Raw genomic sequence first — 12,056 nt, forward strand, 5'->3', positions numbered from 1 at the left:
TCACATAAAGAATTTAATTTCAGCATGTATAGGTATATAACATATACAAACTTAAAAGACAGGTGACAAGGATCTCCCTGGTGGCGCAGTGGTTAGGAATCCACCTGCCAGTGCAGGGGACACAAGTTCGAGCCCTGGTCTGGGAAGATCCCACATGGAGCAGGGCAACTAAGCCTGCGCGCCACAGATACTGAGCCTGCGCTCTAGAGCCCACGAGCCACAGCTACTGAGCCCACGTACCACAACTACTGAAGCCTGCGCACCTAGAGCCTGTGCTCCGCAACGAGAGATGCCACCGCAATGAGAAGCCTGTGCATCGCAACAAAGAGTAGCCCCTGCTCACTGCAACTATAAAAAAGCCCATGCGCAGCAACAAAGACCCAACGCAGCCAAACATAAATAAATAAATAAACTTATTTTAAAAAAAAGACAAGAGACAAACAAGCTTGGAAAATACTTAACAGTATATATCACAATGACTTTATATTCAGAATATGTCAATGACAACATATTTACTGACAAGGAAATCTCTCATGTTAAGATATTAAAGATACTTCAGAAAAGCAAGTAGAAATGTACTACTTAGTATATAGTTTAGTTTAGATTTTTAAAATGAACATGTATATGTGCATGTGAATGTGTGCATCTGTGCTTGTACATATGTGTTAGACAGATACATAAAAAATTTGATGAATAAACACCCAACAGATGCCAGCCCCTTATTTCTACTGAGGAAAGGACTGGATGAATGAGCCATAAGGGAAGACTTGCATACTATACCCTGTATGCATACATAATATACCTCTGTATGGCCTGAATCTTTTTTGAGGATAATGTATTCATACCCTAATTTTATACTTTAAAAATGTCAGTAAAAGGATTGAAGGAACAATTAATACACTTATTCAACAGCAGTTCATGGAGGAGCACTGCTTGTCCAAAGCACATAAGTGATGCAGTATGTGGGTTGTAAGTAGATACATGTATTTATGTAGATCTGTAGAATTTTAGAGTTTCAGGGAATTTTAGAAATTATGTAACATAAAGCCAGGAGAGGTTCTGTAATATATAGATTGTTAATAAGAGAGTCTGGATTAGAACCTACATCTTATGACACCATTTCTTAGTACTATTCCTTCTGCTACAACTTGCATAATATTTGAGAAAAATTTCCCTATAAAAGTATGAATTGTATGACTTCCTTTTCAACTACATAAATACCTACAAATCCCTATCCAAACAGCGTTTTTCTTGGAGGTTCTTATAAATTGAAATCAATTAATGGCATACTGTTTATCTTTGAATTTTATAATGAATAGAAACTTTCAGACAGATTGGATATGAGATACTTTCTAAATGAGATTTAGAAATATATATTTACTTTTCCTATATGTATTGAACTCTGAGTAATTTTATTAGTAGAACAGAATATTACGTCTTAATGATTTTAAGTACTAATATATTGTACTAATATGACTCAGTATGAGATGTATGATTTGCAGGAAATGTATTCAGAATCATTTATAAAAATAAACGTGTTTGGACTATCAACTAAGCAAAGAATGTATGTTTGCTGATACTTCTTGAGTAATTAAAAATTATGTTGTGTTTGCTTTTCACTAAATAGTTGTTCATTAAGATCTTACGAAATGCATTGATGCAGTTCTGGCCATAATTTTTATTTTTTGTTCTTTAATCAGGATGTTACTGAAAATTCCTCAGATCCAGTACTTGACTTGCATATGTCCTTGGAGGAGCTATATGCCCAGAATCTCCTGCAAAGACGGGACGAGAGTCCGCCTTCAGTGGACTTGAGCATGGGGACTGCTTCTGGCTTTACCGTAAATGATTATACACCTGCCAATGCTATTGAACAGCAATACGGATGTGACAACACAAGAGTGTGGACTGAACCTCACCGACCAAATGAAGTTATATCAAGTGCAGAACTGAGTTCTCCTGTGCTGACTGATTCAGCTGGAAAGGTGACATTCTCAAGAGATGGTTTGTGTATGATGATGAGGTTGGGGACAGTGAGGGGTTACATTATTCTGGCTCATCTGGAGCCAGCGCTTTCCTGATACTGAGATTTTCAGAAGACAACCTATGAACTTGTTTTGTTTGTAGGTTCTTGCTGAATAAAGCACAACCAGTTAGAGAACATGGGTGATGTTGAAATCACGCTCCAAAGTCTAGTTTTCCTTTCCACATGACTTATTTTTATTTTCTGACAGGGCTCCAAGTTCTTAATTCAACAGGGGTCCCTGGCCTCTGCTGCTGAGTGTGTCATGCTCCAAACTATATCCAAAGAATCTTTCGAGAGGACTATTACGATAGCAAAAGGCAATTCTAGCCTGGGTAAGTTTCTTATTTTCCACGTACACCTTTCCTCCCAGACCCCTGGCCAAGAGGAAATATTGAACATAGTTTCAATGTTTTTGAGTATAGATAAGATAATAGATGTTGTAAAATTTCCCGTAGGTTTTTTTTTAAGCATTTAAAAAATTTTCATTTATTTATTTATTTTTGGCTGTGTCGGGTCTTCGTTGCTGTGCGCGGGATTTTTCTAGTTGCAGCGAGCGTGGGCTACTCTTCGTTGCGGTGCACGGGCTTCTCATTGTGGTGGCTCCTCTCGTTCCGGAGCACGGGCTCTAGGTGCACGGGCTTCAGTAGTTGTGGCACGTGGGCTCAGTAGTTGTGACTCGCGGACTCTAGAGCACAGGCTCATTAGTTGTGGTGCACGGGCCTAGTTGCTCCAAGGCATGTGGGATCTTCCTGGCCCAGGGCTGAAAGTCGTGTCCCCTGCATTGGCAGGCAGATTCCTAACCACTGCGCCACCAGGGAGATCCCTCCCTTAGTTTTTTTGGTTATTCTTTTTATGTACTTATTATTTTTATCTGAAATGGTTAACAGGTTTGTTTAATTCAGACTAGCTTATAACCCTCACTCTCCTAGTTATTTACAAGTATTCCTGAGCCTCATTTCCATTCAAGTAAAAGATATACGAAGCGTTTATGTATGATACAGCAAATCAGAAAAGGCATCCTTAGAAAATGAAAAGTCAGAGATTTGGAATTCTAAATTCTTTGGAAAAGGAAATTATTAGTTTCTTTGAATGCTACCAGTTATGCATAAGTCAGTTTGTATTTAATTTCTTTCATTTGCTGAAATAAAGACTAGAAAGACAGGAGGTGCGCAACCACCAAAATTTAAGTGCAGTTATTCAATAGTCCTTCCCAGGTGGCGGGATTTTTGTGTCCTCTTTTACCTATACAGGGTTGTGGCTGGTTAATAATCCCAAATCTCCTGAACTGGGCAAAGAAGACCCGCTGTAGAAATAAAATCCTAATTACAGTAGCTAAAATTATATCCAGGTAGATCACATTTGTTCTTCTTTTGAGTTAAGCAGTGACATGGCTCAGCTCTGTCTTTAGGGCTCGGTGCTGATCAGTAGGGCCATAAATCAGCTTCCCTGGAGGTCTGATTACAGCTCAAGACTCTCTGGTTAGCTGTGCTTCAGAGAGCTTTTTCCTCCTTCTAGGATGTAGCCAGCCAGCACCCTTCACATTGGTGTCTGTGGACTTGGCAGAGAAGCCCAGCAGTGCTTAGCTGGTGACTGGGATTCCGGTCTCTGCCTCCTTCTAGATTTTGTTCCATTTGCTGGCAGCTGGGCGCTACCAACAGAAGCTACATGGAGACTTATAGCAGAGAATTTCTACTTAATTAGCTTTACTATTTCTTATATATTACATTTAATAGAATAATATATAACTTAAGCTACAGAACTTTCTCTAATTCATTAATTATGGGATATGTACTATAGATACCTAAACATGTCAAAAATATCTCATCTGCTAATGCAGTGTTTCTGAAAGCATGTTGCTTACAATACTAGTTTTGTCGGCTGTTAATGGGAGTTATTAAATGGGTTCCAAGTTTCAAAGTTTGGAATGTGATAAGCTTAAGGAGACAGGTGTTTCTGTTTTCATCACTCAGTAGCTTTGATAGTCACATGTGCACTGTGGATCTCTAAGAAAAGGTTACAGGATGCAGCATTTCTCACATGTCATTGGCCTTTTTTTATTAACTCATTAGAGAGAAATTTTGCAGAGCCCATATGAGAGATCCTATTCTAGTATATTTATTTACTCAACTCTCAAACATTAATTATTTTCTGTATTCTGGCTACTGTGCATAGACACCATTATATAATCATTTCCCTCAAGGAATATGAGGTTAGGAGAGTAGACAAACTGACTTTTAAAATCCTCAGTGCATTAAAATATCATACCTGCTGTGAGAGACCCTCATGCAGAGAACATTGAAGCCTTAAATGAAGGAAGAGTTGATCCCTGCTCTCTGAGTGTGGAGGAGTTTCTAGAAAGGTTTCAGAGAAGAGTAGATGTTTGATTTAGTCCTTGAAAAAGGAGATTTCTACCACCTCATTGAGGCATTGGGAAAGTTGGAAGAGCCAAGGCAGAGAACTGTGAAACATCACTGAAGTTTGTTTGGTGTGGGTGAAGTGTGGCATAATGGCGGGCAAAGGAAGAGTTGAAGCTGAAGGAATGCTAGGTGGCAGACAGCTGCCAGGCGAGTTCTTCGTATGCAGGACACAGGACCTCCCTCAGGACACGCCCTGCCTTAAGCGCCAGTGGCCAGTGGGAGCTGAGGGCAGAGGGGTGACGTGACCAGATGTGTGTTTTACGATCATTCTGGCACAGGTGGATGAATTAGATCAGAAGCAGCTGGGAGGCTGCTGTAAGAGCTGGGGTTGGAGTACATCTGATTTTACAGTCTGACCCTGTGGATTGCTCACCAGTTCTTAGTTTGCTGAGAGAATGTTGAATTTGGTGAAATCTCTTCTTTCATCTGTTGAGACAGTCATATGGAGTTTTTTGTTTTTTCTGTTATGACATCGGGATATATCCTTTTTTTAGTGTAGTACAAGATACATAACATGCAACTGATCACTTTAACCATTTTTAAATGTATATTTCTGTGGCATTAAGTACATCACATTGTTGTGCAACCATCACCACCATCCATCTCCAGAACTTCATCTTCCCTGAGTGAAACTGTACCCATTAATCACTAACTCCCCATTCTCTCCTCTCCCCTATCTCCTGGCATCCTCCCCATTCTCCTCTCTGTCTGTAAATTTTGACTACTCTGGGTACCTTATGTAAATGGAATCGTATGGTGTTTGTCCCTTTGTGACTGGCCTATTTCGTAATGTCTTCAAGGTTCATCCATGCTGTAACATGTCAGAATTTCCTTCCTTATTAATAAAAGGCTGAATAATATTCCTGTGTGTGTGTGTTTACACCAAATTTCATTTATCCACTCACCTGTCGTTGGAAACTTAGTTGCTCCTACTTTAGCCGTTGAGTTTTGATTTTAAAAAATATACCAAAATGATTAGGATTTTGGAAAAAAAAAAAAAAGAGTAGAAGGTGAAGTGTCCTTGCTTTCATATCCAGGAATCCATTTATACCTCAATAGTTTGATTTTAACATTAAAATATAAAAGAACTCTTTAATTTGCTTTGTGAGACTAAACCACTTACTTGTGTGAAATTATAACACCATTAGTTTACCAACCAAACTGTAATATAAAAGTGTTAACATATATATGTAATATATATCTTTTAGTTTTACTTTTCTGCTTAGTTTCCATTATTTGAATAATGTACATGCCCAAAATGCTTATAGGGCTTTGTCCTTAGCTGTTTGATTTCCTGGGACCCAGTGGAGTTCCTCTGGCATCTTGGAGTGCAAATTCTGTATGCCAAAGCGAGAATATTTCTCTCTTATCTCATTTGACAGGAGATTTCAATATTCTACGATGCCCAGAGTAACTAGATGTAAAGGATAATGAAAAAGGCCTATTTTTAAAATCTCAGTAGAACATTAAAACAATTTAATTAAAGCATTCATTTAAGCTTTTAATGTAGGAAGGTGTTGCCTTTACAACTTGAAGTAACAAAAAGTGTGGTAGCATTTTAGAATATCTAATTGAGACTGGCTTTGTGCTGGTAGGAGTGTGTCATGAAAGGGTCTATCACTGAACACATTTTCATAGAATAGGTCTCTTCTTTATGTGAAGTTGTTTTCAGTTTTCACTTTCTGGGTAATTTGTTTCCTTCCTAGTTATAATCAGAAGAAATTATTAATAAATGATAGGCTTCTCTAAAAGCTGTCATCATCCATTTGCTGTGATTTTAAGAATAACCTGGGTTTTTTAAACTTTGTTAAATTTAGTGGGGGGGATGTTATGTGCAGATATACACAGTTATGTACATATGCATGTAGTGACCTTTGAAAAATGTAATCGTGGTTATTTTTGATAAGTCTGTGGTACCTTGGATAATTATGTTGTACTAGGTCTTGAAGGTAAAAAAGTAAGAAGGAAAGGAGGGTGTTACCTTTTCTTCGCTGATGAGGTACAGAAACATAGACTCAGGAATTTCTCTGGAACCAGGACTCAAACCTGAGTCTGTCTCTGGTTTTCACAAACCATACAAGGCACGTGAGTCCTTGAGTCGCTCAGAGCTGCAGTGGCATTGCTGTAATAACAAGCTTCATTTTGAAGCTGAATTACGATTTGCATTAAGACATTAGAAAGCAATGTAGCTTTGGATTGGAGATGTCTTTTAAATATATTCTGTGAGTTTTCTTTTGTACTTTACTGAGCACTTTGAAAGGAACACTACATGTGCTTTTCTCAAAAAATTCTTTAAACAACCCTGAAAGTGGACATTATCCCCATATTACAGATGAGTAAAATGCAGGTCATTGTGAGGTTAAGTGAGTTGCCCAAAGCCACACTGATTAGAAGTGCTGCAACTCAAATTTGGAACCAGTTTTTCGGTTCTACAGTACATGGTTTGGGCTATGCTACTATACCTCTTTTAGGAAAAGATTGAGAGATCTTATGAGTTACAACCAAAATCTAGTCAGTGGATATTACCTCGAAGTTATTGAAGCCCGAAAATGATCATTTGGTAAAAGGAAAGTACAAGCTGAGCTAACTGATGTCAACCTCTTTGTTCATGTGGTTGACATGACCTGACAGCCTTAATAACTGGTAGAGTCATGAGTTAAATATGCTGTTAAGAATTAATTTAGAGGTCATGTTGACCATAGCTCGTGAAGACTTGTTGCATGTCTGTGGCTTGCTTTATGGCAGAATGCATGGTGCCAATGAGAACAAGATGATGGGTTAGATTCCCAGGATGGGCCACTGAGTTAAGTTGTGTTTTGTAGTCATACATTTTGATTTTGCTGTAGTATAGTTGTCTGGTGGGTCTTGGTGGGAAAGATGGTAGCATCAGAGCAAACCAGCGTACCTATGGAAACGTTTCAGAGCCAGCCTCTTTGCTTGTATGAAACCCCCCTTGGATGAAGCAGCGTCTAGACTTGTTTTTTGGTTTATGTAAGCTCCTTAATAACAGTGCACTTAAAAATAGTTTGTATGAATCTCAACAGAATCTTTTAACTACATTTGATTAGTGGTTCATTCCTATCAGAAAATGGTAACTAGGAGCCTGGATGGCCCAAATCCAGGCATGAAATATGAGGTTGGAAACACATTGTAGTCAGGATCATTCTTTAAAAAATATTTGAAATATCATGTCTAATTTGGTATAGTTAAAGTTAATATTCAGAGAGAATTTCTTTCTTTTAAAAATATTATAAAAAACTAAAAACGGATTATTGACTTCTCTCAATGTTTTAATAAGAGAGTTATAGCTCTCCTTATATTGTTTAATTATATAATCTTGTTTTGGAAGGAACTTTTAGTACTTGGTTTTAAGTGAATTTATATTATTTTATGTTAAGTTTTCAATTTCAATAGGTCTTATATTTTTGAAGGAATAGAGTGAGGGTAGGGGGAGAATGGAGCATTAATTCAGATGGGTTTGTTGAGAATATTTTTCTGAGGAATTGATATCGAAGAATGAGAAGTTGTTAGCTGTGCAAGAGCTGAAGAAAGGGGGTGTCAGGCAAAGACTCTGAAAAGGGGGACTAGGTATATTTCTGAAAGAAGGCCATGTTGCTGGAACACGGCGGGGCCGTGGGGCAAGGAGGGCATAGCCCAAAGAAGGGTGCATGTCGGGAGGGCCAGGCCAGGAATTCCATATAGACAGGGCCATGTAGGTATGTTGTATATTTGAACAATAGGAAACTGTTAAAGGATTGTTAGCAAAGGGAGTGATGTGATGTGGTTTGTCTTTTTTGAGTGGTTGCTCTGTCTGCTATGAGAAGAATGCATTGGCAGGGACAACTTTGGAAGCCAGGAGCCCAGTTATGAGGCTCGTTCAAAAAATGAGGCAGGAGAAGTGCTGGCTTGGTCTAGGTTTAGTATGGGTGTGGAGAAAGGTGAATGAATTCAAGATAAGTTTTGGGGATAGAAATGGTGGAACTTGGTGATGGATTAAATATAGGTAGTGAGAGAGAGGTAGGAATCCAGAACAACTCCAACATTTCTGCTTTGAGTAATGGAGAGTAGTATGGTGGTACCATTACCAAAAAGGGGAGGACAAATGGAGAAATAAGGGGAGATGGAGACTAGGGAGTTCAATTTTATACTTACTAGGCTTGTATTTCCTATGAATCATTCAGGGACCATGTCAAGAGGGCAATCAAATATCCAAATCTGGAGCTCATTGAAGTTCACATTTGGAAATAAAGTGGTAATAGATTAATGTTTACATCAGTTTAATTCAATTGACTACTGTATGTTCAGGCACTGTGATAGGCACTGCGGATAAGACTTGAATACAAGCTTCTTGATGTTAGGAATTCTGTTATGCTTTTTTATATCAAGCTACCAGTATAGTACTTAGCACATAGTAAACATATAGTAAATATATACCAAATGAACAAATGATCTAGAAATAAGGTAATATCAGAGAGTTTCTTAGAGAACTAATTTTCCATTTATAGTCCTGCTCTTTATTCTTTCATATATGTAAGAGATGAACTATTATTATAAAATTGATTTGATACTGTTAAAATGTTCTCCCTGAGAGAGCTTTCTATGTAAGTGGCGACACATCACGTAGCCTAATAAGCTACATCCACTCCACAGTGTAGACCCTGTTTCATGTCTAATGTATTTAACATGGAGTGTCTTTAGGTATAATTTCACAAACATTTCTAAATTTACTTAAAAAATATTTTTGTTAGAAACTGATGCTTTCCTTTTGATTGTTTTTTTTACTGCTGAAAAAGTTACTCCTATTCTTTTATCTGTGAATCCATAGGGATTACTAAATTCAATTAAAATGAATTTGTAAGTCATGCTTTTTTTTTTTTTTTTTTTTTTTTTTTTTTTTTTTGTGGTACACGGGCCTCTCACTGTTGTGGCCTCTGCCGTTGCGGAGCACAGGCTCTGGACGTGCAGGCTCAGCGGCCATGGCTCACGGGCCTAGCTGCTCCACAGCATGTGGGATCTTCCTGGACCAGGGCATGAGCCCGTGTCCCCTACACTGGCAGGCGGACTCTCAACCACTGTGCCACCAGGGAAGCCCCGAATGTCGTGCTTTTTTAAAAAAATTTTATTTTATTGAAGTATAGTTGATTACAATGCTGTTACTTTCTGGTGTGCAGCAAAGTGATTCAGTTATACATATATATAATAGGTTACATTTGCTAATCCCAAACTCCCAATCCATCCCTCCCCTACTCCGCCTCTCCCTTGGCAACCACAAGTCTGTTCTCCCTGTGAGTCTGTTTCTGTTTTATAAATAAGTTTATGTCATATTTTAGACTCCACATGTAAGTGATATCATATGGTATATTTGTCTTTCTCTGTCTGACTGACTTCGCTTAGTATGATAGTCTCTAGGTCCACCCATGTTGCTGCAAATGGCATTATTTTGTTCTTTTTTATGTGTGAGTAATATTCCATTGTGCGTGTGTGTGTGTGTGTGTGTGTGTGTGTGTGTGTGTGTTTACACCACATCTTTGTCCATTCATCTGTCAATGGATATTTAGGTTGTTTTCATGTCTTGGCTATTGTAAATGGTGCCGTTCTGTATTGTAAATGGGGTGTATGTATCTTTTTGAATTATAGTTTTTTTTCCGGATATATGCCCAGGAGTGGGATTGCTGGATCATATGGCAATTCTGTTTTTGCTTTTTGAGGAACCTCCATACTGTTTTCCATAGTGGCTGCACCAATTTACATTCCCACCATCAGTGTAGGAGGGTTTCATTTTCTCCACACCCTTTCCAGCATTTGTTATCTGTAGACTTTTTAGTGATGGCCATTCTGTGACCGGTGTGAAGTGGTACCTCATTGTAGTTTTGATTTTCATTTCTTTAATAATTAGTGATGTTGATGAGCATCTTTTCATGTGCCTCTTGGCCATCTGTATGTCTTCTTTGGAGAAATGTCTGTTTAGGTCTTCTGCCCATTTTTTGATGGGGTGGTTTGTTTTTTGTTATTGAGTTATATGAGCTGTTTGTATATTTTGGAAATTAAGCCCTTGTCGATCGCATCATTTGTAAATATTTTCTCCCAGTCAGTAGGTTGACTTTTAGTTTTGTTTATGGTTTCCTTTGCTTTGCAAAAGCTTATAAATTTGATTAGGTCCTATTTGTTTATTTTTGCTTTTGTTTCTATTGCCTTGGGAGACCATGAAAGTCATGCATTTAATGTGTATCCCTCCTTTACCATAGGAATGACAGTAAGTGCTAATAAAGATGGCTTGGGGATGATTGTTCGAAGCATTATTCATGGAGGTGCCATTAGTCGAGATGGTCGGATTGCTGTTGGGGACTGCATCTTGTCTATTAATGAAGAGTCTACTATCAGTTTAACCAATACCCAAGCACGAGCCATGTTGAGAAGGCATTCTCTCATTGGGCCAGACATAAAGTAAGTATCATTTGAATCCTATTTTGGCTTGGGAAATTCAGGAATTTCAATTCATTAATCAGAATTTTTTTCTCAGTACATACTTTTGTTTGATATACAAAAATTATTATATATTTATTTAATATAAATCACTGAAGAATTTGACTATTCCTGAGGAGTTATTGATTGTATTGATTGTAGTCTTTAGGACACTATATCTACAATCAATAACTTCTTAATACTAACAATACTGAAATACAGTTGACCCTTGAACAACACAGGTTTGAACTGCACAGGTCCAAATATACCCAGATCTTTGTCAGTAAATACACAGTCGGCTCTCTCTGGGTTTCACATCCTAAGGGGCAACCACCTTGGATCAAAATTTCCATCTGAGGTTGACTGAACCATGGGTATAGAGGGCCAGCTGTACTCTGCCATTTTATATGTCAGGGACTTGAGCATCTGTGGAGTTCGGTATCCATGGCGGCCCCTGGAACCAGTCCCCTGCAGGTACCTAGGGACAGCTATACTTCAAAATGATGTTGCCTTCTATTTTTAATTCTCCAGTGATTTCTGCAAAAATCTTAGATGTGAGAGATACGAAATCTCTTAATAGAGCAGGACAGTCCACTCTTAGGAACTTACAAAGAAGTTTGGATTGGCCTCAGTAGAGCAGATTGTGCACTACCTAATGATCTGTCTGAATCCTCCAAGTCAGCCAGTTCTGTAAGGGCCAAGCACGGTAAAGATTGTACAGAACAGTGTCAGTCTGACCCATAATTTATCCTTTGTTGAACTGCCTCATGACATAAGAGAATTCACCAAAATGTTGATATGGTCTGATGGTATGTCATATAGGCTATTTTGTCAGGAAGTGTTTAAGTTTCTCATCATCCCATAATGTACTAAAAGCATGTCATATATGTGGTTTGTTTTTTAAGTCACTAGATGTTTCTTGAGCCAGCATAAAAATCAGTTAATAACTTTATTGTCACACCTCAGCAGTGTAAAAGCGTTCCTTTTTTTCTCTAGCATTAGTAATTGAATACTTGCATATAAGGGATAAAATAGTAAAATAAGGGTTCAGGGAGAGATTGTTTACTTTAAGTTGATATGATGAATACTAGTATGGGAGACTTTTTTTGTATTAATATTATCTAACTGACTGAATTCTGTATTATTCTTCT

General features: G+C 38.1%; 1 protein-coding gene across 7 annotated transcripts in view; it reads left to right on the forward strand.

Annotated features, from left to right (window-relative positions):
• The window catches only part of MPDZ (multiple PDZ domain crumbs cell polarity complex component), a 168,108-nt gene that overhangs the window by 98,694 nt on the left and 57,358 nt on the right, over nucleotides 1-12,056 (forward strand). For all 7 annotated transcript variants that reach the window (XM_073806124.1, XM_073806122.1, XM_033858100.2 and 4 more), the window contains 3 exons: nucleotides 1,701-1,985; nucleotides 2,235-2,358; nucleotides 10,689-10,887. In XM_073806124.1, coding sequence (XP_073662225.1) covers nucleotides 1,701-1,985; nucleotides 2,235-2,358; nucleotides 10,689-10,887 — 608 coding nt within the window. The remainder of the gene's footprint in view (nucleotides 1-1,700; nucleotides 1,986-2,234; nucleotides 2,359-10,688; nucleotides 10,888-12,056) is intronic.

Source organism: Tursiops truncatus, chromosome 6 (assembly GCF_011762595.2).
Source record: "Tursiops truncatus isolate mTurTru1 chromosome 6, mTurTru1.mat.Y, whole genome shotgun sequence".
NCBI classification, from domain to species: domain Eukaryota; kingdom Metazoa; phylum Chordata; class Mammalia; order Artiodactyla; family Delphinidae; genus Tursiops; species Tursiops truncatus.